Source organism: Aspergillus welwitschiae (genome assembly GCF_003344945.1).
Source record: "Aspergillus welwitschiae strain CBS 139.54b unplaced genomic scaffold BDQ94scaffold_84, whole genome shotgun sequence".
In the NCBI taxonomy this organism is placed as follows: domain Eukaryota; kingdom Fungi; phylum Ascomycota; class Eurotiomycetes; order Eurotiales; family Aspergillaceae; genus Aspergillus; species Aspergillus welwitschiae.
In genome coordinates, this window is record NW_020798778.1 from 1 (window position 1) to 23760 (window position 23760).

General features: G+C 48.3%; 8 protein-coding genes across 8 annotated transcripts; 6 read left to right on the forward strand and 2 right to left on the reverse strand.

Annotated features, from left to right (window-relative positions):
- Positions 1 to 1142: 1142 nt before the first annotated feature.
- BDQ94DRAFT_186121 (uncharacterized protein) lies at positions 1143 to 1879 on the forward strand. Its single transcript, XM_026775062.1, has 3 exons — positions 1143 to 1321; positions 1383 to 1391; positions 1440 to 1879. The coding sequence occupies exons 1-3, from the start codon at positions 1169 to 1171 to the stop codon at positions 1839 to 1841; spliced, it is 564 nt and encodes a 187-aa protein (XP_026619832.1). The 5' UTR covers positions 1143 to 1168; the 3' UTR covers positions 1842 to 1879.
- A 481-nt stretch (positions 1880 to 2360) lies between these two features.
- Positions 2361 to 2933, forward strand: BDQ94DRAFT_186123 (uncharacterized protein; the record flags this gene model as incomplete). Its single annotated transcript, XM_026775063.1, has 1 exon — positions 2361 to 2933. One exon carries the CDS (start codon positions 2361 to 2363, stop codon positions 2931 to 2933), a length of 573 nt encoding a protein of 190 aa, XP_026619833.1.
- A 617-nt stretch (positions 2934 to 3550) lies between these two features.
- On the forward strand, positions 3551 to 3990 carry BDQ94DRAFT_164163 (uncharacterized protein; the record flags this gene model as incomplete). Its single annotated transcript, XM_026769925.1, has 3 exons — positions 3551 to 3661; positions 3694 to 3795; positions 3829 to 3990. The coding sequence occupies 3 exons, from the start codon at positions 3551 to 3553 to the stop codon at positions 3988 to 3990; spliced, it is 375 nt and encodes a 124-aa protein (XP_026619834.1).
- Positions 3991 to 4385: 395 nt separating this feature from the next.
- Positions 4386 to 4686, reverse strand: BDQ94DRAFT_154957 (uncharacterized protein). The gene has a single exon (XM_026768388.1). The coding sequence runs from the start codon at positions 4562 to 4564 to the stop codon at positions 4394 to 4396; it is 171 nt and encodes a 56-aa protein (XP_026619835.1). The 5' UTR covers positions 4565 to 4686; the 3' UTR covers positions 4386 to 4393.
- Positions 4687 to 6924: 2238 nt separating this feature from the next.
- BDQ94DRAFT_164164 (uncharacterized protein) lies at positions 6925 to 7551 on the reverse strand (the record flags this gene model as incomplete). The annotated part of the gene is made up of 2 exons (XM_026769926.1): positions 6925 to 7180; positions 7229 to 7551. 2 exons carry the CDS (start codon positions 7549 to 7551, stop codon positions 6925 to 6927), a joined length of 579 nt encoding a protein of 192 aa, XP_026619836.1.
- Positions 7552 to 8419: 868 nt separating this feature from the next.
- On the forward strand, positions 8420 to 9480 carry BDQ94DRAFT_164165 (protein kinase-like protein; the record flags this gene model as incomplete). Its single annotated transcript, XM_026769927.1, has 2 exons — positions 8420 to 9292; positions 9352 to 9480. 2 exons carry the CDS (start codon positions 8420 to 8422, stop codon positions 9478 to 9480), a joined length of 1002 nt encoding a protein of 333 aa, XP_026619837.1.
- Positions 9481 to 10062: 582 nt separating this feature from the next.
- On the forward strand, positions 10063 to 11927 carry BDQ94DRAFT_164166 (cation:proton antiporter; the record flags this gene model as incomplete). Its single annotated transcript, XM_026769928.1, has 7 exons — positions 10063 to 10066; positions 10119 to 10321; positions 10411 to 10504; positions 10560 to 10610; positions 10705 to 10825; positions 10885 to 11409; positions 11480 to 11927. 7 exons carry the CDS (start codon positions 10063 to 10065, stop codon positions 11925 to 11927), a joined length of 1446 nt encoding a protein of 481 aa, XP_026619838.1.
- Positions 11928 to 17399: 5472 nt separating this feature from the next.
- Positions 17400 to 20708, forward strand: BDQ94DRAFT_164167 (cation-translocating P-type ATPase; the record flags this gene model as incomplete). The annotated part of the gene is made up of 4 exons (XM_026769929.1): positions 17400 to 17630; positions 17716 to 17981; positions 18045 to 20100; positions 20157 to 20708. 4 exons carry the CDS (start codon positions 17400 to 17402, stop codon positions 20706 to 20708), a joined length of 3105 nt encoding a protein of 1034 aa, XP_026619839.1.
- Positions 20709 to 23760: the final 3052 nt, after the last annotated feature.

Below are 23760 nucleotides of genomic sequence, written 5' to 3' on the forward strand. Positions count from 1 at the left end.
CTGATTCGACCGTGCGGTCTGACCGTGGTTCTGCGGACGGGCGACGCGTGTAGGGCCCGGTGGCCTCATTACCCGCATCGCTAGAGGGCTTGGATCGTCTGAACGATGCTCGGAAGGAGTGGGGGTGCTGATCGAGATGGGACTGGGCCAATTTCTGTGCTGGCCACGACCTAGTCTCCTGGGGATCTGACGTCCGAGCCGCGATGGCGTCTTGCACATCGGGCGGCGGTGCCGTCTTACGTCTTTCTCCAGAAGCCGGTATTTGGTCCGCAGAGACTCTTTCGTTCTGGGTTTGCGCTCGATCGAATATTTCCGAGCCCTCTCTGGCCACGTTAAATGGAGATGGCGCGCTACCCATGATGGATAGTCCTGTTCCTCGCCGGGAGTCCAGGCCCGGTAGTGTCTCTTGGCCATGGGGAGCGAGAGTGAAATCGCAAAATGTGGTGTAAGTGGGGGAACTGCGCATGCAGAGAAGACCGGCGCAAATGGCAAGATCCAGATACAGTACATGTATTGCCTGCCATGGGGAGACGTACAGCACTGCGTGGCTACAAGAAAGAGGAGGGGAGACCAGGAAACACTCAAATGAGGAGGATTCGTTGTCCTGGGTTTCTTTCCCCAGGGAATGCCGTTGCATTAATCCAACAATCCCCCATAAGTTACCCACGTCGCCCACCACTCGACATGTCTCGTTGCCCAGGGTTTTCCACGTTCCACAAGTCAATACTACTTTGTGCGACGGTGTCATTGAAGGAAAGGAGCCTTGAACCACGGGCTAGGTGGGCAAGTTTCAGAGACTAAGAACTTAAGAAATTGTGGTGGAGGTCAGAGTGAATGAGGTCAAATTAGACAAATGACCGCGCTGGACGAGAAAATACCCCACGCGCTTTGATCCGTAGCAAACCAGGTTGTCGTAGACCTCAACCACTACTGTGTCTCACTTGGTCAACTATGGTGACACCGAGCCATCGTGAGAAAAAGAACCAATGGGCGATTATCACGAACTTGCTTTGGCTAACCTTGTTGCTTAAAACCCTTTTGATATTGCCAACGGCACTCCGCTTTTTCTTGCCAGGCCAGGCATTCAAATTTCTCCGGCCAATTCTCTCTTCAGCACGGTACAGTACATACGCAGTTGTTCTTCTACGAGTTTTGTTGTCATCGAATAATGCCAAAGTCAGAACCGCGGGCGGGCATCCGCGCACGCACCCGGCAGACCGAGAGTCGCAGTACCGCTTCCGACCAACGATCTATCCAAAGACTGGAGCCCGTAATGCGTTCTCCCCAGCAGCCTGCGCGCTCCCTTAGACGTCCACCCATCGTAAGTCCCCGCGCACGGTTGCCAGGGCCTGGTTATTCTGCTGACTTCACTCACCCACCAGCTGCCACAGGTATCTGGTTCTGGTTCTTGAGACCCTCCTTCTGCCCCATCGCTGAAGAATCACGAGGCATGTTTGGCTACGGTCGAGACACTGGAGCGGGAGATTGAAGCGTTGCAGAGAGGCAAAGAGACCCTGTCGGAGCGCGTTGGAAGCGTCGAAAGTGAGATCCAGAAATTGTTGAACGAACAGCATCAGTGGAGACAACAGCTGCCTGAGCGGCGCGCGACTCAACAACTGATGCACGAAATGCAGCATACCGTTGCGAGTTGGCACCAACGGCTTCGCAGCCCGGCTGGTTTACCAGAAAAGGCGGATCCTGCTGCCGTGACGACTGCTCTACCGGCAATGATAGCGGTGCCGGATATGTGGAATACTCAGGAGGACGGAGGGGGTGCATTTGACAACGATCATGGCATTGAACCGGACTCCGGTGACTTTACGCAGCTTCTTCAATCCTAGTTTCTCTACAGTACCGTAGTAATCGATATTTATTTATTTATTTTTTTTTTTGGGCGCCAATGCACTCAAGTATACCGATCAACAATGACGAGGTGCGGTCTGCAGATGGACCGGGTAATGCTAGGGTGGGTAAACCGTCTTGTATATAGCGGGCAGGCCTATTCCACGGACAAACAATTGCGCTCGGCAGCAGCACTCAACACCCAAATGACGTTCTTCTCCGCCTACCAGCAAACGGAGCATGGGCCAGGCTTCACGCGGTAGGGTCCAGGAAAAGAAAGCCGTGATTTAACCAACGAGCGTCTGTCTGAGCCCGAAAATGAGGGGTTCTGGGAGGTGTCAGTGAAGGAGACTCTGGTCCGTCTTCTGAGTGTGTCTGCTAGCGTACACCCAATCCAAATCTCACATAACCCCCTACCCCCCCGAATACATATAATTGTGCTGTATCGGGATCGGTACTCCACACTTTCGTCTGCACAAGCGGCCAGTTTTACTTTAAATCTAATCTCCAACGGAGCCATGCCGCTGTCTGCAATCTGGACGAGAAGAACAGCCAACGATACAGCATCGAGCATCTACAGTCGAGAACCTGAAGTCGCCCCGGTTCCTCCGCTCTCCATCCCGCGCAAGGGGAGGACACCCACCGATTCTCCTGCAAGGCATGATCTCCCGGAGATCAATCTGATCGACCATCAAATTGCGCTGGCCCGGGGAACAACCATGGCCCTCGAAACGACCCGTGTGCGGCTTCAAAATGCCAAAAAGAACGGTCCACCTTCGTTGCGAGACACCTTGGAAGAGAAGTGGCGACAATGGAAGCGCCAGGAAGATGAGAACCGGTTCTTCCGCACATGCCTCAAAATCTTCGACGACCTCGCGGCCGTGGCAGTCGAGGTGTCCGATGATCTGATCCTGCAGCAGGAGTTTGAACCCGAAGTCAGCCCGGTGGGAAACCGACGCATCCTCCTGGGCATGCGCAAGCTACAAGAGGCCCTGGCCGACTCGCACGGGAAGGAAGCTCGAGCCAGAGAAGAATGGGACCGCCGCCTGAACCTTCCCAATATCCGTACCCCACTACCGCAGTGGATATGATGCGTTGTCGGATCTACGAGTTTCCTGTGGGCAGGCGCTCTACGTGACTCTTTGGGTTCGTTTCCCCATCGTGTCTCGACATAAGGTTGGATCTTTGGAATGTGCTTGGGAGGCGTGCTCGGATCAGCCCACTGTAAAGGCCAGCGGAACTGCGCATGTCTACAAGATTTGGACAGATGAAACTATCCATTGCAACATACCAAGTAACTCCGTATCTTAAGTTATTAGACAAATGTGGTCTATTCAGTGTACCACTGATTGCGCAGATAGATAGGACCCGCATTCCCCCCGCATCCCCCCGCACCCCCTGCTATTGGTCCTCGTACGGCAGTATTTCGAAAAGAGAATGTCCACCAGAATGCCTTTCTATGTAAGAAGACTTGAAAAGAACCAGCCAGTATTAATACTATTATTTATTTCTACCTCTACAACGTACAGGAAGGACAATTTGAGGATGATAATCCAATTATTATATGTATTCAGCTAGGTTTGACTGCCTATTATTACTACTTGTATGATGCTAATCATATTATTCTACAGAACAGGTACAGACTTATATTGATAATTATGTACTTTATAACCTCAATGACTTCCTCTGAGATAGTCTGCTTTTCTATATGACTGGCTGTATGTATGTACGCAGCTTCAATGACCAATTCCGTCTGTTAACAGGGAATATATGGAAGCAACCGGTCTTTCTATTTGCAACAGCCAGAGGCAATGTGAAGGTCCTGAACTTCAGGTCTTCGTGATTATTTAGTGCTGTACAGTATTTTTCTCTACTACAGATGAAGCAGATGAGACCAAGATTAAGGAGAAAAAGAAGATTAAAAAGGAGATTATTGAGAAAGAGGAGTCAGTCGTACAAGAATAATCAACTGCACAAGAAAATTAGGATGATTTTGAAATTCTGGATGCTGAGATAGAGGCCTTGGATACTCCTTTAAAGCATCAACTATCCCAGTCTTCCTCCCCGCCTCATCGTACGAGGAAAAGATATGTGATCAGGGAGGATGATAAGAATCGGGCAGCCGAATATGGGCCATCAGGTCTCTAAATGTATACTATTCTACTACATAGCAGAATCGTGGGTTCGTACGGCAGGCTAGGGCAGGCAGAGTAGGATCTACAGTAGTGAGGCCTCTGGATGTACAAAATAGGAATTTTAAAGTTAAAATAGTGAATACAGTGTTTAAATCTACTAAGTAAGTTGTATCTCTTACCTCTACTTTCTATTAATATATCTATTACCAACACCACCACCACCACCATGGCTTCGTACGTGTTAGATAGCTAAATCAGATAGCTGAGCTTAATTTCCTATTTATCTATACTATTCGAGTGTCGTACAGAACAATGCTGACTCCAAAATGTGTCCGTACAGCAATAACCTCAACAATATCCCCGGGGACAATCCCGTTGCTGGAATGACGACTGTATTGCCATCCCTCGACACGATCTTACTCGGCGTTGTCAGCGATCGTAGAGAAGCCATGGGTTTTTTCCGCCGCGTACTCCTGAAAGTAACCTACGACGATATTTAGCCCGATAATAGCGACGGTAACGCCACCCTCAATCCAAGATTGGATGCCAAAGCTGACGTCCATTGCTAGGATCAATACTGGGAGCATTTGTTTTTCCAGAGTATAGGACGAGGCCAATCAAGCAAGCCATCGGAAATGAAAGAACTCACAAGCATCATCGCGCTTGTTATTTGCAGAGCAATATTCTCTAGAGGACTCCTTGACCCTCATCCAATGGGTCATACCTGTAGTTATCTAGACGTGAACGGGGCTTCATCGCCTGACAACCCGTCATCTGCATCGGTTGAGAGCTGTTCAAGGACTACGGTATGCGGTAAGCAATGAGGGGGGTGGCTCAACCCTGGGTCTTTGTGCTTTTCGGCCCCTCGGTGTGAATTCGCCATCAATAGCCACACTAAAAAAAAACAATAACTGCGACCACTTCGTTATCCCCAGTCAATACTAGAAATTAGCTGGGGATTATCGACTCCAGAAGAAAACTTTCCTTTCACAACATCGGCTAGAAAGGAATACATTGTTAAGACGAGTTAGGTAGTCCCCACCCAGCTACCCATCGTATTAATCAGCCCACACGGATCAGTCGTCCGACCGAACTACGAGAGGGGGGTGGCGAAAGCTGCTCCTGCTGCTTGCGTGCGTGTGTCAAGTTGTGTCATGCTGGCGGAGCGACCCGGGTCCCCTACTGTGCTAAATCACATTTGTCTCTACTTACCTGGTAATCTTGATAACACAATTGTAACCATAATATTTACGGTTGTAATCTATTCCTACATTGGGTTGCAGTGGCATTAAGTAATGCTTGCGGCATTCGTGTTGATTACTGACTAACCAATCTGTCACTTGATTGGAAATTAATATGATATTTGGTTAGAACCAGGAACCAACCTAGGCGGCAAGTTTGTCAGTCTATCGTCAGTCTGGAGCATATAGATCCGACTATGAGAAGCCCAGAGCAATAGATGGTGGGGAATGCGAGCTAGCTTGGGGGAGCTCGGGTAGCCACGCCGCCTGTTAGATGGGTTGGTTTAGCCGGGGATCCCTGGCTTGGCGGGCTGGAGGGTCGTCGGTCATAGTGCCGGTGATGCATGTCACTGCATAGGGTAGGAGATGTTTACATTATGAATTACGAATCTGACCAAACCAGCACTACATGGGGGTAAGGGGTGGTTGCGATGACGAACAAGGCACGGGCAAGGTGTCGGTGTCAACTTCCGACAGACTGCAAGGGAAAGCCAAAATAGGTAAGTCGGATGCATGGGCGACTGTCCTGCTAGTAGAGTTTGGTAATAGCTTGGCGTCGTGCGAAGTGCCACCTAAGGAAGGCAAATCAATCCACCTTCCCTTGAGATGAGAGGTTCTGTGGACAGTTATGATGACATTTTTTGGCATTCAACAGTCATGCGCCAAGAGTTCAATTTCCGAATCAGGTCGATCCGTAAGTTTAACAATGTGGCTCAGTAAGAGTTGTTTACGCACCTTCAAAGGCCCTGGGTGCAATTGAAGTACGTACTGCAGGTCATTCTTGGGCAGCATCAGGTAATAGGTGGCGTCAAAGTAGACAACAGTGCAAACTCTGAAGAAGTCTGAATCTACGTCACCCATCATTTTTGAAGTACCCGTGGGTGTTTTCTGGGCACTATTAGCATTCCAGACATTATATGACGTCTGTCCATTACAACTCGTGGAGGCGAAAGTTCCAGTACCCGTGGGTACCTCTCTTGGCGCTTTGCTTCGATTCTAAGCGCCAGGAAGAAGGTAACCAGTTATGTATACCCGCGCGGTATACCCAACTGGGTACCTTTCTTGGCATTTTATTAATATGATATCCTGAACAACTTATGGTTTGGATCCCTGGAGAAGTTCCGGGCTTGCTATTAACCGTCCAATCATTTACCAAGGACATCAAACTTTTTGAAGCACTTGTACGAAAGCCCACTACTTATGAGAAGGGTGAACTAAGGCAGCATGAAGGCTTCATGCTTTCTTACCGTTCCCGATGACCTAGCAGGTAGACCGAATTAGGTATTAAGAAGTTTTTTGGTCCGGTGTATTACGCGTGATACGCTATGCTGCTTACGTATACAGTACAACAAGCGAGTACTCCAACGCCTAACTCGTCCTGGAACAACACGAGCAGGCGCCCCATACTGATAAGAAAGGGATATTCCTATCACGAAATTTTGACTAGTCATGAACGCTACGGCCTTAGGTCTGTCTTGCCCCGATAAAGAAAATAGTGACTCTTACCACTTGAGGTTAATGCACCTACCTCTGCCGTGGCTCTGGCATAACTTGAGAGATTGGAGAAGATGTGAGTATTCCAGCTCGAGCTTGAAGCCGTCTACAGGTACCACGGTCGTCCCTATCCTACAGAGTATAGCAGTGAAACCAGGATTGATTTTGAAAAACGCATATAGTAGGACCAGATACATAATAACCAAGACAGATTATTTTCCATCATTTATTTCCGTATCTCCGTGATTAGCTCCTGGATGACTGCCGCTACGATCATTAGACCTAATCTCCTGACTGCCATCATTCTCGATGCAGGCGAGCTCCGACAAGGCAAGGCCCAATTCAATACCGTTCAAAGCGTTTGACTGTCTGCGGACTAGCTCCTCGACCAAATCATTTCGTGAAATACCGGTTGTAGAGACAGTCTCGATATAGTCAAGCCCGGAGTAATTGTAGATAACCCCCCATCTGCAGCCTATCAGTACAGGAAGGCCGAATGTCACATTATGCACTTACACCCATTGAACGCAATCGCAGAATTCGCTGGGTCGCTCCGTGAACGGAAGCCACAAATCTTCCAGCAGCCTATTGATTGGGGGTTTGGCATCCTTGATGCGAAACCCGATGAAACTGATGACCTCTGGAAGGGGGCTCCGTGAGTAGCGAATTACATCTTTCGACAGATCGGCGTTGATGCATTGACCGGATTGGCTGAATGTGATGACCCAGTGAGACAGGCAGTATTCCCTTGAAATGAGCTTAGCCTCGATGAAGCCCTCGCCCATTGTACTTCGGAGCGTCGTGTCCTGGTCCACAGTATCTTGGTACATAGTACCCATTGCGAAAGCCAGGACACCTTTGTTTCTGAAAAACTTCAATATCCCCGTCTGATCCTCCGGTAAGCTGGACTAAACTAGTAACAGATTACTGCAACTAGAACGAATATATACCAACCGAAATACAGGAAGATTAGTTCTTCCAGCGTCATGGTACCTGCAGCGGCACATGCTGATCTAGGGAGGCTGTCGTGCTTCGGATCAGATTTCCAACGGCGCGTTAAAGGTGGATGCACTGTAGAACCATGGTTGAGTATATCAAAAGGCCTTTCCCTTTAGGGCTAAAAGAAGCGTTAGCTTTTGTAGTAATCCAGTCTAGATAAGTTCCCACCATTCATGAGGGGTGTACGTAATGCCAAGCATCATGCTCATGGTATGAAGACTTTCAGTTTGGGATAAAAGTGGGCCTTTGCGCCGTCTGACGTAGATGATAACTTTGACATATATGCACCCTCGCCCGCACACCTCGTATCACTTACACTGTTCCAGTCTGCAATACTAATTCCTGATCACCTACTCCGCACCGCTTCTCACAGGAAGCTCGCCATATATCAATGAGATTCTGCAATTTGTGTTGTCTCGCGAAGGGATGTCTAGGTGTTTCCAGCCGTTGTTGCAGCAGTTGCTTAAGCAGCCAGGTTCTCTGACCCCTCAGAAAGAACTGGAGCCTGGAGAAGACAGTGACCGGCTCTTATCGAGACACACGGTCTTGCCTCAAGAATGGGCGCAGTCTATACGTGAGCTTCCACCATCTGCAGAGAAAAGGCGGAAGCTTGCCCCCAAACGAGATAGATTTATCCAGCTGAATGGGGAGCATTGCCATCACTTAATTCGCCTGCAGCCGAACAGGCGTAGTTGGGGAAACGACCTCATGCCAAGATGGTGGCGATGCGCCGGTGGGCATGAACGCTGCAACGGCGTCAGACTGCTACGAGAATGGAAGCAGTGGGCAGAAAGTTGCTCGGGCGGCTGGCCAGTCGAGAGCGACAAACTGGCAGTGGTTACGCAGGAATATGGGCAGATCGAGGAAATTGTAGGAGTTGGCTCCCACAGTGTGGTGCTGATGTCACATAAGACTGGAGGAGCCCACAAGCCGCAACATAACTGCTGCTACGCTCTGAAGACTTTTCCGCAGGGTCAGGAGCCAATGGAGTCCGATCATCGCAGACGAGTGATATCAGAGTCCTCAATCGTATACTCTCTGCGTCACCCGAATATTATAAAAACAGTCGATCTCCTACCTGTGGGCTACGGGAATTTATGTGCCTGCATGGAATACTGCTCCGGCGGAGATCTATATTCCCTGATTATTGCTTCACGTCAACTTCTGCCAGAGGAGTCTGATTGCTTCTTCAAGCAGCTTGTGCGCGGTGTTCTCTATCTTCACGAGATGCATATCGCTCACCGTGACTTAAAGCCTGAAAATCTTCTACTCACCAATCGCGGCTGTCTTAAGATCTCTGACTTTGGAAATGCAGAGTTCTTTCGCATTTCTCGGGACGACCGAGTACATATGAGCACCAGACGTCGTGGTTCAGCACCTTACATCTCTCCGGAGCAGTATCTCGATGAGCCATTCGATCCAAGGAAAACAGATATATGGGCTGCGGCTATTGTTTACATCGCAATGCGAGCAGGAAGGAACCCCTGGAATCTAGCGACTGAACGGGACGAATGCTTTAGAGACTACCTCGAGGAGCGAAGGGTTGGGAAGTATAACTTCCTGGTCAGAGAGATATCCCATGTCAGGTTCTTCCCTTGCCACTCCAAATTTGCCTGGGCACTAACTTGCCCAATCTGCAGGAACATAGCTGCGAATTGCTACACTCTATGCTAAGTATCGATGCTGCGCATCGACCCGGAGCAGCCGAGTTACTTTCCTCAGAGTGGCTCCAGGAGATTCGTTGCTGTCAGGCTGCCAAGCTGGGGTAATAAGATGTACGTTTCGCATTTACAGTGCACTTCCCCCTTCTCCAAAACTGGCGAGTCACTAGGGATCATTGGGAGATCTTGGATAGCGGCGCCCATTGTCACATAAGATTCCCATGTTTCCCGCGCACACGAAGGAAAACTTCAGGAGAAAAGCCCTAGTTACAACCGAGGGCAAATGTGGGCGGAACTGGACGGACCCAACTGCGTCTAGGCGCCCAGACGCCCAGACGCAACGTCATCCATCGTAAGTGCCAAGACCGAGTGCCAAGGGTGGACTTCCTGCCTTGCACAATCGCCGCGATATGTGCTTCCCGGTTCCAGTCAAGACCAGATGCCGGAATACGTTTTAGGTTCGGTAGTACTGTATCTCGTCGAAGGGTCTTGGTGGCCACAAAAGCGTTCAGTGTAGCTGGAGAATTTCTCCTCATATAATTTGAGCAAGCAATTGTTCGCCAGCTACACTGGTTCGGTTGGGTGCGTGAACATTCCTCTTGAATTACTTATCGATCGACTTGTGCCTGAATAGTCAAGCTCAGTCAAGCTTTGGCAGGCAGCTTTTTACCATATCACGAGCCAGGAAGTATGCGTAAAAAGCAATTTGCCATACCAAACCACAACTTTATACTAATTCTGTACAGCTGTACAAATCTTGGTCATCATCTCCTTTTACATCTTATCTTTGGCGGAATGGACATCCGCTAAGATTGTCCGAGCGGGTATCATTGGTCAGATTGCAGTTGGCATTGTGTATGGGAAACCTCTCGCCGATATTCTCGAAGACGATTGGGAGACAACATTTCTTGTCCTTGGATATGTTGGCCTGACCTCATTATATTTGAAGGTAGATGTATGCCTTCCACGGGGAATTCATACAGGTGATAACAAAATCATATGAGAGGAGGTCTTAGCGATCGCATCGATCTTGCGAAGACAAACCTGGTGCTGAGCATTTTCGGTGCTGCCACGGGCGTCTGCTTTCCCATAGGCCTATCTTACATCCTTCTTTATCTTGGATTCGGATATGGTAAGACTTGGTTGTTTTGGCAGATTTACACTTGAACGCTCACTTGTGCGCATAGGTGCTGTCGAAACTTTTATTATCGGGGCAACCCTATCAGCCACATCGTTAGGTAGGATTTTTGACTTAATTCTGGGATCTTCTTTGCTTGTCTTTCTTCCTTTCAGTTCTTTTGGGAGGCATGTGTACTTACTCATAACACCTAGGCACCACAGTCGCGGTCATTTCTTCAGCTTCCGGTACTGTAGATCTCGCCCAGACACGAGTTGGCTCCGTTTTGGTTAGCGCAGCTGTTATCGACGACGTTGTCGGGCTCGTTATGGCTAGGTCAGTTTACCATATAGTCGTCGTTAGGACTATCCTAGCAGGCATCTGGCTTAAAGCAGCGTCATCGGGAAATTGGGTCCGCTTGAGGGCGGCAACGATGTGAATCTCGGGTGGCTTATTGGACGTCCAATTGTGGCGTCAATTGCGATGGCAATTGTAACTCCTATTATGACAAAGTTCTTTTTCGCCCCGATCTTCCGGCGGTACATTGAGAACTATTTTGCGCGATATGATCATATATCTAATATTATACTGATGATATTATCTCTGTCTCTGTTTATTAGTATCGCAGCATACACCGGCACATCAGTTCTCTTTGGTGCATTTTTAGCCGGGACTTTTCTTACATACATACCGAGCAAGCACCCAGAGGGACCCTTTGTCGTGATGAGCCGCGAAGAAGGAGAGCAATTCGCAGATAAGAGCCCTACCTTTGTGCACACTTTCGAGAGATACCTCATGGATGTTCAGAAGTATCTTATGGAGCCTTTATTCTTCGCAAGTATCGGGTTTGCCATCCCCTTTGTGCAGCTCTGGACGGGTAAACGGATATGGAGAGGCGTCGTCTTTACGCTTCTCATGGTGTTTGGGAAGGTAATATAGCGCCTGCCGTCTATATATTTACATCCCCATCATTTCACTAACATGGCTTAGCTTATCGTCGGGTATCGTTGGGGTATGGCTACCACTGTGGACCTGGAGCCCTTTTAGTTCGCTATTCCTGCGAAAGAAAGCCCTTAGCTCGGAGAAGAGCAGTGCTGAGGAAGAGAATCATACTTCCGGAGGTAGTGGGAGAAAGAGGAGAAACGCGGGAACAATCTGGCTTTCGGCATTGTTGTTGGGCTCCGCCATGGTAGCACGGGGAGAAATTGGACTGTTAATTGTAGAGATTGGTTACAACGAGACAGCATATGTCAGTGAGGACGGTTTTATCACAGCGGTCTGGGCAATCTTGCTCAATACCATTCTTGGTCCTGCCGCAGTGGGTATTATTATCAAACTCTACGGCAAGCGTATAGGGAACAGCGAATGGGGTTTGCAAAATCCCGTGGCACCGGGCGAGAGATCACACATTGGCTCTCGAGTTGCATCATCAGCATGAACAAGCTCGGGCTTATCCCTCTGACAATGTAAACTTTTGCACTCTGCCAAGGTCTCTTGTCCACTAACGGTCACTTCTTACGTAGTTGACAATTAGAGTCCGCATATACTTACTAGAATAAGACGTCGGGAAAGGATGGTCAAGTACTTTTATCCACAACTCTACATGTGGATTGGGACTAAAGGATCCTCCACAAGACAGTATTACAACCCTCTTTCGTATCTTTGGCAGTTGGCGAAGGTCCTTCAATTTTTCAAGCACTAGTTTATCGTGGTCTCGGTCTTCACAAGACTTGGCATAATTTTCTCCATTGGTCAAGCCAAATTAACAGCTGGGCGAAATTGAGTCCATTATCCGAGATCCGGAGCGGAATGCGCCGAACGGCCAAGAAAGCAAAGGCTCGGTGCCAATGTCTTAGTAAAGAAGAAGTTCGCATGGTCACTGGCAATCATCCGGGCACAGCACGAGCAGTTGGGCATCCCTCCCGCGGATTTTAGCATCGTGGCTGCTGATGCCGCGGATTCTATGGTTATGACAGCAGGTAATTTGACAAACTCTCAGACGAAGAGGTGGATGCGTTGCCGACTCTGCTCTTGGTTATTGCCCGCTGCGCATCCCAGACCAAGGTGTGCAGGATCAGCGCCCTTCAACGTCGCGGTCGCTTGGCGGCCATGACTGGCGGTGGTATGAATCATTCCCCGTTACTTAGACACGCCGACGTAGGTATTACCATGGGACAGGCGGAATCAGATGTGTGTCAAGGACGCCTCAGATATTTATTCTCAGTGGTGACGTGACAACTTTGCCTCAATCCGTAAGTAACGCCGATGAAGAAGGCCGGAGTATCTTTGGCAACGATACTTGTACCAACCGAATCTTTAACACCGGCAATGACCAACTTCCACAGCAGTTTAACACGGCTATCACTGCTAACATGTATGCACATGAGCAATCCGCAGAACCGGTACGGACTTGGCAGACATGCTCAGTGGAATACGATACTGAAGATCAGTTGGTCCGTTCAAAATCCTCACTGTTCATGCTATTGGATGAATCATCTACAGCTCGTGTTTCGCGATTCTCTTTCCAGTCAACACTGTCCCCAGTCTTCCAGTTCAGCATCTCCTGTTACTGGGTTCGCCATGGCTATATTCAAAGCTGAAACTCCACACTGCCAGCGAAGGAGACGTGCTGTGCTACTATGCATTTCCAGAAAATGACAAACAACGGTCTTATAGGAGCCCGAGTCCCTTCCATTCTCATCTCCTTCGTCTCTACGACCTTTACCTTGCCTGTCGTGGCTAAGCGCATACTCCCCCGGAATGCCCCACCAAGCGTGTATGTTTTCGCGCGCTACGTCTGTAAGAACGCTGTCCTTGCTACAGGCTTTGTACATCTTCTAGACCCGGCTTACAAGCGCATCGGACCCAAGACATACGTTGGCGTTTCAGGTAACTTTAATATTTCTGGTGTGCAGTCATCAGCCTGTATCAGTTAACTTGATCTTTCTCCTTGATCTCGCGGCCGAGGTGTACATCGGGCACAAGTACGGCATGCACCGGGAGTAAGACGCTACGGATCGACTTCCTACGGCTTAAGGGGCTAGGCCAAGAGATTATTGGAGGGCCTTTCAAAAATTATTCTGAGATGTTGGGGGGAGCAAACGTCGTTTCAACATAAAATGTTCCGCAGGACACTAGCGTCCTAGAGGCAGTGCTGGACTTTGCTGAGGCATTGCAGAGGTTTCAATGTCGCGCGTCACGAGGGCGGTACACCACAAACCCCACAACACCAGGCACCGGCTACCACGGGCCTTGACAAGGCCCCAAGTTCGTTAAGAAAGTAGTAGTTTAGGGTGATTGGGTCCAAGGTTCACTGTTACTACTGGACCAACCCACCCACGGATCCGCAGGTAGTCTAGTGGCCTCGTGGTCCACAATCGACCCAAGGCGAGGGGATCATATGAAACGTCAACGTCATGAATGACGCGGCGACGCCAATCAAACGTCACGTAATAGAACAGCACGAATGCACGATTATCGATCTCAGCAGCCGTTAGATGACTCGTGCTGATTCAGATACTGAGATCATATGGACGTTATTTATGCCGGTAACTTATATCAAGAAGGGTCAATGATGTATCAATGACCACCTGTAGACTACTTGACTGCAAACAACCTTCGAAGCAGCTGCAACAGAATTTGCGGTTATTGCACATTTCACATACAGCAAAGAATGCCAGAGTCGTTTCTAAGATCTCCACATACACTTCCTGACACCGAAACCGTCGCTGAGGCCAAAGATTTCCGTATCCTATCTTCAAATGGGACCGCCAGTCGGCTTCGAGACGTGGTCGCGTCTAAGGATGGGGTGCATACGGTTATTGTCATTTTCGGTACTAATTCTATTGTGCCAGAGTTTATCCTCCGAGACGAGCTGATCCTGGATTACAGTAAGACATTTTTATTGCGCCTGCGATAAGAGATTTGTTCGTTCCTTGTCAAGTCAACTGACCCTGCCTGTTCTCTCGAATATACCCCCTCCCTTCGGACCGGCTCGAGTTATAATCATTGGTACTGGTGATCCATCTCACATTCCCACGTACGCCGAAGAGACATCCTGCAATTTTCCCATATTCAGTGACGATGGTAATCGCATTCACTCCAAGCTTGATCTTCCTGGGGTTTTTAACGACAATCCGGGTGGATGTATGAGCGCTAGAAATTCTACATACTCAACTGAACTATCTGGCCAGAACTGTGGTGACCTTATATTCAATGCTGGAGAATGTGTATGGGCGCATAGGTCTGGCCATATAACACCGGATATTCTGATCCAGGTTTTGGGAAACACCCAGTAGCTGGGGTTGCGCTCTTCGTAACACTCCCATTATTGCTTTTGTTGATCTGATTGGCATATCACTAATGGACCGACAAAATACAAATTCTCATTTTTCCTCCGATTTAAAATACATTCAAAAGAAAAATGTATGACCGTCCTTCCATCGTGGTTATGACTAGTGAGTCAAGGCACTGAATATGGCATAGTTCACTATTCGTCTATTGCCATTCAAGAGCTGCTAGAAGATGTTTATCAGTACTGAATTCTAAGGCATATTGTATGTTTCTCCACTAATCGTAATCACACCCCTGTATGACGCAAACCCCACCTTCTTGGTTCTCCTTGACCTATCCAGACTAGTATTCAGAGGATGGTCGGTGCGAAGTTCCGACTTTATGTCCTCTGCCACCATAAAAACAAGTGATTAATGACAGACTTACAAATTGTATAAATATGCGCTTATCATTGTCAGCGCCCGGAAGTCTGGGGATCATCCACAAATGGAATAATTCTCGATGTGAAAGTTCTGAACTGCTGCTACTTGGATGTCTGGTCTCCTGCTGGAGATACGACTTACGATAGTAGTAATGAGGTTGCACGCATAAGTTTACAAGAAGTGATTAACCCTATCTTCGTGCGAAAGTTAAATTCGTTATTCATTGCAAGTATGTTGTGTCACTGTTAGGTTTTGCGAGGAAATATATCGAGGAAACATATAGCGGAAATTTGACATCAACATATGGAGCACCAAGATTAACACCAGCATAATTAGAACCAGCAACCGCCATGACAGTCAAACCGCATTAGATCCGCTAAAATAAAAATGTTCGCTACACCCACGACATTCCGGATTAATGTACACTGTGGAGTATGGCATGGCTTCCTCTATCGACAGCAGAGGATGTCGGCCGAGAAGTTCTGGTGCGGAATGGTGGCTGTTATCTCGGTGGCGGCTATCTTAGTGGCGGCTATTTTATTTTGCTGCTGGAGGCTGTGCCTGCAAATTTAAGAAAATGCAAAAGTGAATCGTTGACCGAGCCCCCACGTCTTTATACTTAATGTGACTATGCACGGGTAAACATGGCACATTATACGGTGTGGTACTAGTGTAAAAGCTCTTGTACCAACGATCACCATCTTGCACCCAAACGTTATCATAGTAACCTAGCATGGCTTGCAATAGTCTGTGATCGCACCCAGGGTTTCCCTCAACGCGGGTTCCTGTATTGAATGATCTATCCTGAGTATGGATGCTGCGCAATAACAGCTTGTTGAGGTCGGACAGGATCATCACTGATGTTGCTAGTTTGGTGGCTATTATTCTCTTTGCTTCGATGATTCCTTAAATCCATGCGACTAAGTTGACCTAGTCAGAACTGGTTCCTCGATGAATAAAAGCATCCGCGCCAGAAACATACCACAGGGGACAAGATCCTGATATATTCACGAGCCAGCCATCGATACATTCCGCATGATATTGATGATGGCAAGGGAGGTCTCGTACAACCTGACCTCCTGTAACGTCTTCGGCGCAGACAGCACAAGTCAGGTTAATATCCCCCGCCGAGCAAGGCTAATAGGAATTAGCGTGATAATATAATATATACGAGGAACCCCCTACTGAGCTATCTGGTCTGCACGACACACCACCTTGATCGGAAGTCTCTTGACCTGACTTTTTGTTAACCCGATTGCAGCTGGTTAGGCTGGCCTCAGATTCTTACCTCTTTCGACATCAGAGATACCGCTAATTACTCTTGGAGTGTTAAAACCTCCAGCCTTGTACATGGGAATTTCTTCCAATGCAGTCTTGGACAGTGTTCTTCTTTGTCTTCCCCAACAAGAGCCTGGGGCATTGAGAATGCTGTTGTTTGAGTAGCCGGACTCGCGGCGAGCTCGTCGGTGTGATTGTAGCCTCCATATGATAATAGACATGCACAAGAGGCCGGGAACAACCCCCATGAGGCAGTAGCCGATAATCTTCCCTAAGAGAACCGTTATCCTGAGACTATGATGATTATTTGGAGAGATATACGGGCCTGAGAGGTTTCCTCTTCCATAAGCGTCAGAAGATGTTAAAGAAACAGATGGCGTCCGTCATGCTTATTTTGCCTCTCTTCGCTGGGGGCAGTCGAAAAGGACGTTCGGGACCAGATCGGCTCCACTCCTGCTTGTCCACTTTTTTTACAAATTTTCAGAATTTGCAGTTGTTTGTCTTCTTTGGCGCCACCCATTACTGTCCGCTGAGGTTGCCCAGATATCCAAGAGATGCGGACCCGCGGGAACGTACCAAAAATACACCAAGAGTAATTGAACGTGAGCTGAGAGGTTGAACCACATGACCAAAGATATGGATCGACCTGGTTTGGGAACTTGAACTCTGACGCACAGTAACTTTTAATGTCAATGATGTCACCATAACTGTCCACGGAATCTGCTGTCCCAAGCGGGGTTGCTTTAATTTGCCTGTCGAAGGAGGCACTTGTACGGCGCGAAGACTAATAACTTTTGTAACCGGTGTCGTGAAAGGAAAGCATTCTTTCCGGAGTCAACAATCCCCTAGTTTCTAGTATCGACTAGGAAAAAGAAGTGGTCGCAGTTGTCTTTTTGTGTGTGCACATATTGATAGAGATGTCACATCAAGGGGCCGAAAAGCACAGAGGCCCAGGGTTACGCCAGCCCCCTCATTGCTTACCGTACAGCTTAGTCCTAGAACAACTCTCAACTGACGCAGACGATGGCTTGTCAAGCATTGAAGCCCATTCACGTCTAGATACCTACGGGTATAACCGATTGGATGAGGGTGAAGGTGTCTCCATCTGGAAGATATTGCTGCGACAAATAGCAAATGCGATGATGCTTGTGAGTTCAGCTCCGATGACTTGCTTAACCGGTCTAGTCCGATACTCTAGGAAAGTACATGTACCGTTCTAAAGACTGCTACCAGGTATTGATCTTAGCAATGGCTGTCAGTTTCGGCATTCGATCTTGGATCGAGGGCGGCGTTATCGCCGCTATTATTGGGTTGAATATCGTCGTCGGGTTCGTTCAGGAGTACGCGGCGGAAAAAACAATGGCATCTCTACGATCGCTGACAACGCCAAGTGGGACCGTGTCAAGGGATGGTCATATAGCCATCATTCCTGCCATGGAGATCGTCCCGGGAGACATTGTTGAGGTAAAGACCGGGGAAATGATACCGGCCGATCTGAGGTGCGGCTGTTGCGACCCCGTCTAGCAGATGTGGGGAATATGCACTAACATTTGGATGACCAGACTGGTTGAGGTTGCCAATTTTGAAACAGATGAGGCACTCTTGACTGGAGAGTCGCTGCCTGTTCAAAAGGTCTCCGATGGGGTATTCGATGAGGATACCGGACCAGGTGATCGACTGAATATTGCGTATAGCTCAAGCACTGTAACTAGGGGGCGAGCAAGGGGTGTTGCTGTTGCAACAGGCATGGAAACAGAAATCGGGAAGATTGCTTCCGCACTGCGTGCAAGCCAACGCAAACACCGGCCCGTGAAGCGTGGACCTGGTGGCGAGACCAGAAAGCGATGGTACGTCCAAGCATGGACCCTAACTGGTTTTGATACAATTGGTCGGTTTCTTGGAGTGAACATTGGGACCCCTCTACAGAAGAAGCTGTCCAGGTTGGCAGTTGCTCTCTTTGGCATTGCAGTTGTGTTCGCCATTGTTGTGATGAGTGCGAACTACTGGAGGGACAATAATGAGGTGATCCTCTATGCTGTGGCAACAGGACTCAGCATGATTCCTGCCTGTCTTGTGGTGGTTCTCACGATTACAATGGCAGTTGGCACGAAGCGGATGGTACAACGCCATGTTATTGTCCGAAAACTAAGCTCTCTCGAGGCACTTGGGGCTGTGACAGATATATGTTCGGATAAAACAGGAACATTGACGCAAGGCAAAATGATCGTGAAACGGGCGTGGGTTGCGTCGCGGGGAACTTATTCCTTGGAGGGCACCAATGAACCGTTCAATCCCACAGTTGGCGAGATCAGTTTCCAAAGATTAGCCCCAAGCAGCATTGATAGGAAGACGACTGCAGAGATAAAAGAACCCCACGAACTATTGAAAGACGATGAGGGGCTCGAAGAATACCTCAACGTCTGCTCGTTGGCAAACCTCGCCCATGTTTATAGGAAAACGCACGAAGGTGACGACGGTGGCGAGTGGCATGCCCGGGGAGAGCCAACTGAGATTGCCATTCAAGTCTTCGCAGCTAGATTCTCCTGGGACAAGGACCGCTGGACCAAAGGTGAAAATGCCAAATGGACCCAGAAAGTGGAGTTCCCCTTTGACTCCGATGTCAAGCGGATGTCAGTTGTATACGCCAATAATGCCGATAAGAAGACACAGGCATTCACAAAAGGCGCTGTCGAGCGAATACTGGAGAGATGCTCGGACATCGCGTCAAACAAAAGCTCCGCGCCGAGACCTCTGTCCGACGAGGATCGCGGAGAGATCAAGAGAAATATGGAATCCCTGACGCACATGGGTCTTCGAGGTCTTGCACTTGCAACGAGAACCTCTGTCCCCGATACGGATAACCGGGAGGAGGTCGAGAAAGATCTTTGCTTCTTGGGCCTGGTGGGCATCTACGACCCGCCCAGACCTGAGGCAACTAGAGCCGTCCAGTTATGTCACCATGCCGGCATATCAGTGCACATGTTAACAGGCGATCACCCTGGAACCGCGGAAAAGATTGCTCAGCAGGTGGGCATATTAACGGAGAATCTTCCGCAACTTTCTGCCGATGTTGCACGGTCTATGGTCTTCACAGGTGGCCAATTCGATAATTTATCTGAGGAGGAGATTGACGCTCTTCCTGTCCTACCCCGAGTCATCGCCCGTTGTGCTCCGCAGACTAAAGTGAACATGATCAATGCACTCCACAGGCGTGGACGCTTCGTGGCAATGACAGGAGATGGCGTGAATGACTCCCCCTCCCTGAAAATCGCGGATGTTGGGATCGCCATGGGACAAAGCGGGTCCGATGTGGCTAAAGATGCTTCAGACATTGTACTAACTGATGACAATTTTGCATCTATTCTGAACGCAATTGAAGAAGGACGCCGGATTTTTGACAACATTCAGAGGTTTGTCTTGCATCTACTATCCGAGAATGTTGCTCAGGCATGCACCCTTTTAATCGGTCTGGCATTCAAGGATGCAAGTGCTCAGTCGGTCTTCCCTTTATCGCCAGTAGAGATTCTCTGGATAATCATGATTACCTCTGGTTTACCGGATATGGGCCTTGGCATGGAAATTGCTGCGCCTGATATTATGGATCGCCCCCCGCAAAGCGTGCGTTTTATCCCAAAGACCTAACTCATGGCCGTTGCTAATAAGTTACACGTCAGAAAAAAGGTATTTTCACATGGGAGGTGCTTGTGGATATCCTTGTATATGGTCTTTGGATGGCCGCTCTATGCCTTTGTTCTTTTTCATTGGTCATATGGGGATTTGGCAACGGCGACCTCGGTCTCAATTGCAACCGAGATTTTAACTCGCAGTGCGAACCTGTCTTTCGCGCACGCGCAACTACCTTTATCTCGCTTACCTGGTTTGCCCTATTCCTCGCCTGGGAAATGGTGGACATGCGCCGATCGTTCTTTCGTATGCAACCGAACTCGAAGCGATATTTCACTCAGTGGGTGTACGATGTCTGGAGGAACAAGTTTCTGTTCTGGGCAATCCTAGCAGGCTTTGTCTTGGTATTCCCTGTTATCTATATCCCTGTCATCAATCATGATGTTTTTAAGCACACTGGCTTATCATGGGAGTGGGGAATTGTTGGCGTGGAGACTGTCCTATTTTTCCTCGGTGTGGAGAGTTGGAAATGGACCAAAAGGATATATTTCCGAAAGTCCAAAAAGGCGTCGCAAAGAGGCTCTCTTTCGGAGGCTGTATAGGTGCTACTTGAAAGACCACTGTCCGGATACAGTATCCACGCTAGGCTAGTCGATAGCCGCGATACTGTATTTTGGCAAAGCACAGCATATAGCAGATTCCATATAGACAACAGGAGTAGTTATAGTGGTCGATTGCAACTGTTTCAATGCTCAGCTAATCGACTTTTGTCAGCATGGAATGTAGCTACCGTAATGGTCGAGCGAATAATTTACTATAAGCCATTATGTTGAGAACCCGTTAGGGTATTATCCAGTCTGATATTAGCTCTGCTGAATGCAACTTATTGTCCCTATAGATTCCTTTGCAGCGCCTCATATTCCTGATTAAGACTCATCGTGGATTCAAAATCATTTATCCAGAGACTTGAAACTTTACGCTAGTATCAGTTGTGCTTCGATAGTAGCATAGCAGTTGATTGGTGGGTAGGTGGGTACTACCAGCGAATTCCGGCTGTTGCTGAAGAATCCTAATACTAGTATCCTCGAAGCCCATACAGAGCCACTAGGCATTCTTCACATGTCCAATACGCCCGTAAAGCTATTCCATAACTATTCTACCGCCTTTTTCTGAATCACAGTAATGGGCTGTGACCAGGTATTGTGATTAGAACACAGCTGGACTACAATGACTCTACTGCGACCACCTATCCAAAAGATCCAATCCCGGTCTTGCACGACAGGTATTCCAGATCGCCTATTCACACTCGGAGTATATGGCAGGAGTCTTTCAGCCGTTTCAAGTCATAAATCCGGATGACATTATTCAAATGACAGCAAAAGGCAATCTTAACGGTAACCTTAACGGTACCTCTAGGATTTCAGTGGCCATTAATAGCCATGTCGGACTGCTTGCGACAGACAACCCGTAGCTGAACAGAAAGGGCTGAATTGGCTCGCAGAATGATTGTCTACCATATGTGTATTAGCCAGGCCAGCAGTCTATGACTTCGGTACACACGTACAGTTTCCTGTAAGGGTGGCATCTTGTGTTGCTAGATTCACAAATCTAGTCTTCAGTACGGCAGCGTTACCCATTCAGGCAAAACGGCCGTAGCGAACCCCTCTAATCTCGCCAACAGCCACGTAGTCGGATAACTAGGATATTTCTTATGCACACAGCACTAACATATGTTGCCCACCGGTACTCCATGCTGGCGATAACCACCGGTGCTGGTCGGCGTGATCGCCTGAAGACGCTCAGGGATTTTCAAACCCGAGATGGAGATTTGACCCCTTTCATTTTGGCCTTCTCCATCTAGGGAGCCGATTCAGGCCACATTCCGGAATGGCAGTTTTGATTTTTAAGTCCCAAGTTAAAGTGATTAGGAAAAGGCATCCCAGTCATGGAGCTTGAACGCTTATTCGAGCGTGTCGGTTCATCGACACAAAGAAATTCGAGTACTAGAATTAAAAGTCGACGAGACAAAGGGAAACCACCCATCCGGCGCAATGCCATCTCCTTTGCATGGCTAGCGCGTAGTCCCTCATTCTCCTTGGCCAGTATGATCGAGTTCGTTATTGCTAGCTCGCACCCTTTGAGAAGCTGACGTAGTGTAGAGTGAGTAGGTGAAGTTGGACTTGCTTGCCGTTTCCGAAGTAGCCGTTCCACCGTATTCTGACGCTTCAAAAGATGTCTTATATTATGTGGTGTTTGAAGCACTGAGCCACTTGACTGACTACCTGGAGTAGGTGGTCTTTGAGGCGAATATTAAGCTGGGAGAGTACTTGATCAGGATCCAGGGGAACAAGACCTGTTGCTCTAAATCCGCTGATGATATTTGACTTTGTTAAAGTTTGTTGGTGCGCTTTAGGATAGACCTCTAGGAAGTCAAGCTTGTCAATATGATCACGGCCGTATTGTGCTTGCTTTGAATCATGCCTCCGTACGCGCATTTAAGCACGCTAAAACAACCAACATCCAGAGGTTGAAGTAGATGGGATGAATGCGCAGGCATACAGATAGAAATAACATTATTCTCAGTGCAGGTTTGATCAAATTCAGGAGTCAAATGACTGCCACGGCCGTCAAGCACTAGGAGGCTGTACTTGCCCACTGATTTGCCTCTGATCCACGGGATAAAGTGTTTTTGAAGCCATCGAAGGCTAATGATATCAGTGGTCCAACCTTTATCACTGACTTCAATCCTCCAGGTAGGGGGAATGGATCGACCTTCATACCAGGCCTTGAGGTGCGTTTTGCCTTTGAAAATCAGAGTCGGAGGTAGAACTACTCCATTAGATCGAATACACTCAATTGAAGTGACCCATTCCCGATGCCCTGGTTGAACTAGAGACGGCCGGCCAGCTCTCTGGGAACTAGTCACTACTTTAGCTGTAGCGATTATCCCCATAGCAAACCCCGTTTCATCAAAATTATAGATGTCATCTGATGAGATCCCGTACTCTTGTATAACCTCCTGGATCCGATTGAACCAGTCTTTTATAATCTCAGGATCCTCTATCTTAGCTCTTTGATGGTTATATCTTCTGGCGTAGCGGATTCGGAGGGTCTCATGGCGTTTAACAAAGCTGTAGGCCCAGCTGATGCCTACCTCTTCGGGAGTTGTATGACCTCGTTTGGATAGGATCAGATTGGCCATATTTCTGACTTCAAGCGGCCGGTGACTTGCGCCTCGCTCATCTAGAGATAGAATCCATTTGACAAGCGAATCCTCTTCGTTTTTCGATAATTTTTGACGTGCGTGGACCATATATCTAGCAAAACATTCAAGAAGGAGATTGGCCAGGACGTGGGTGAGAAATGCCTTTCGCGCCTCTGTGATATCTGTCACCGGGGTTACCTGGCGAAAGTTATAGTCGATCTGCCAATTGGGCGGCAGAGCCAGCGAGGCCATGTGCGCTTTCAGGCACTTCTGGAGAGATATCTTGGGCTTGTATATATAGATGCTGTCTTCGATTGCGTGAAGCCATATATTGTTCTCACTCGGGAGATTGCCCAGCTTCCAATGTATGCCGTAGTTCATGTTAAGAACTTCGTGGTCGAGATTAATAACGTATATGTACTCGGCATTAAAGTCAACTAGTCGCAGTA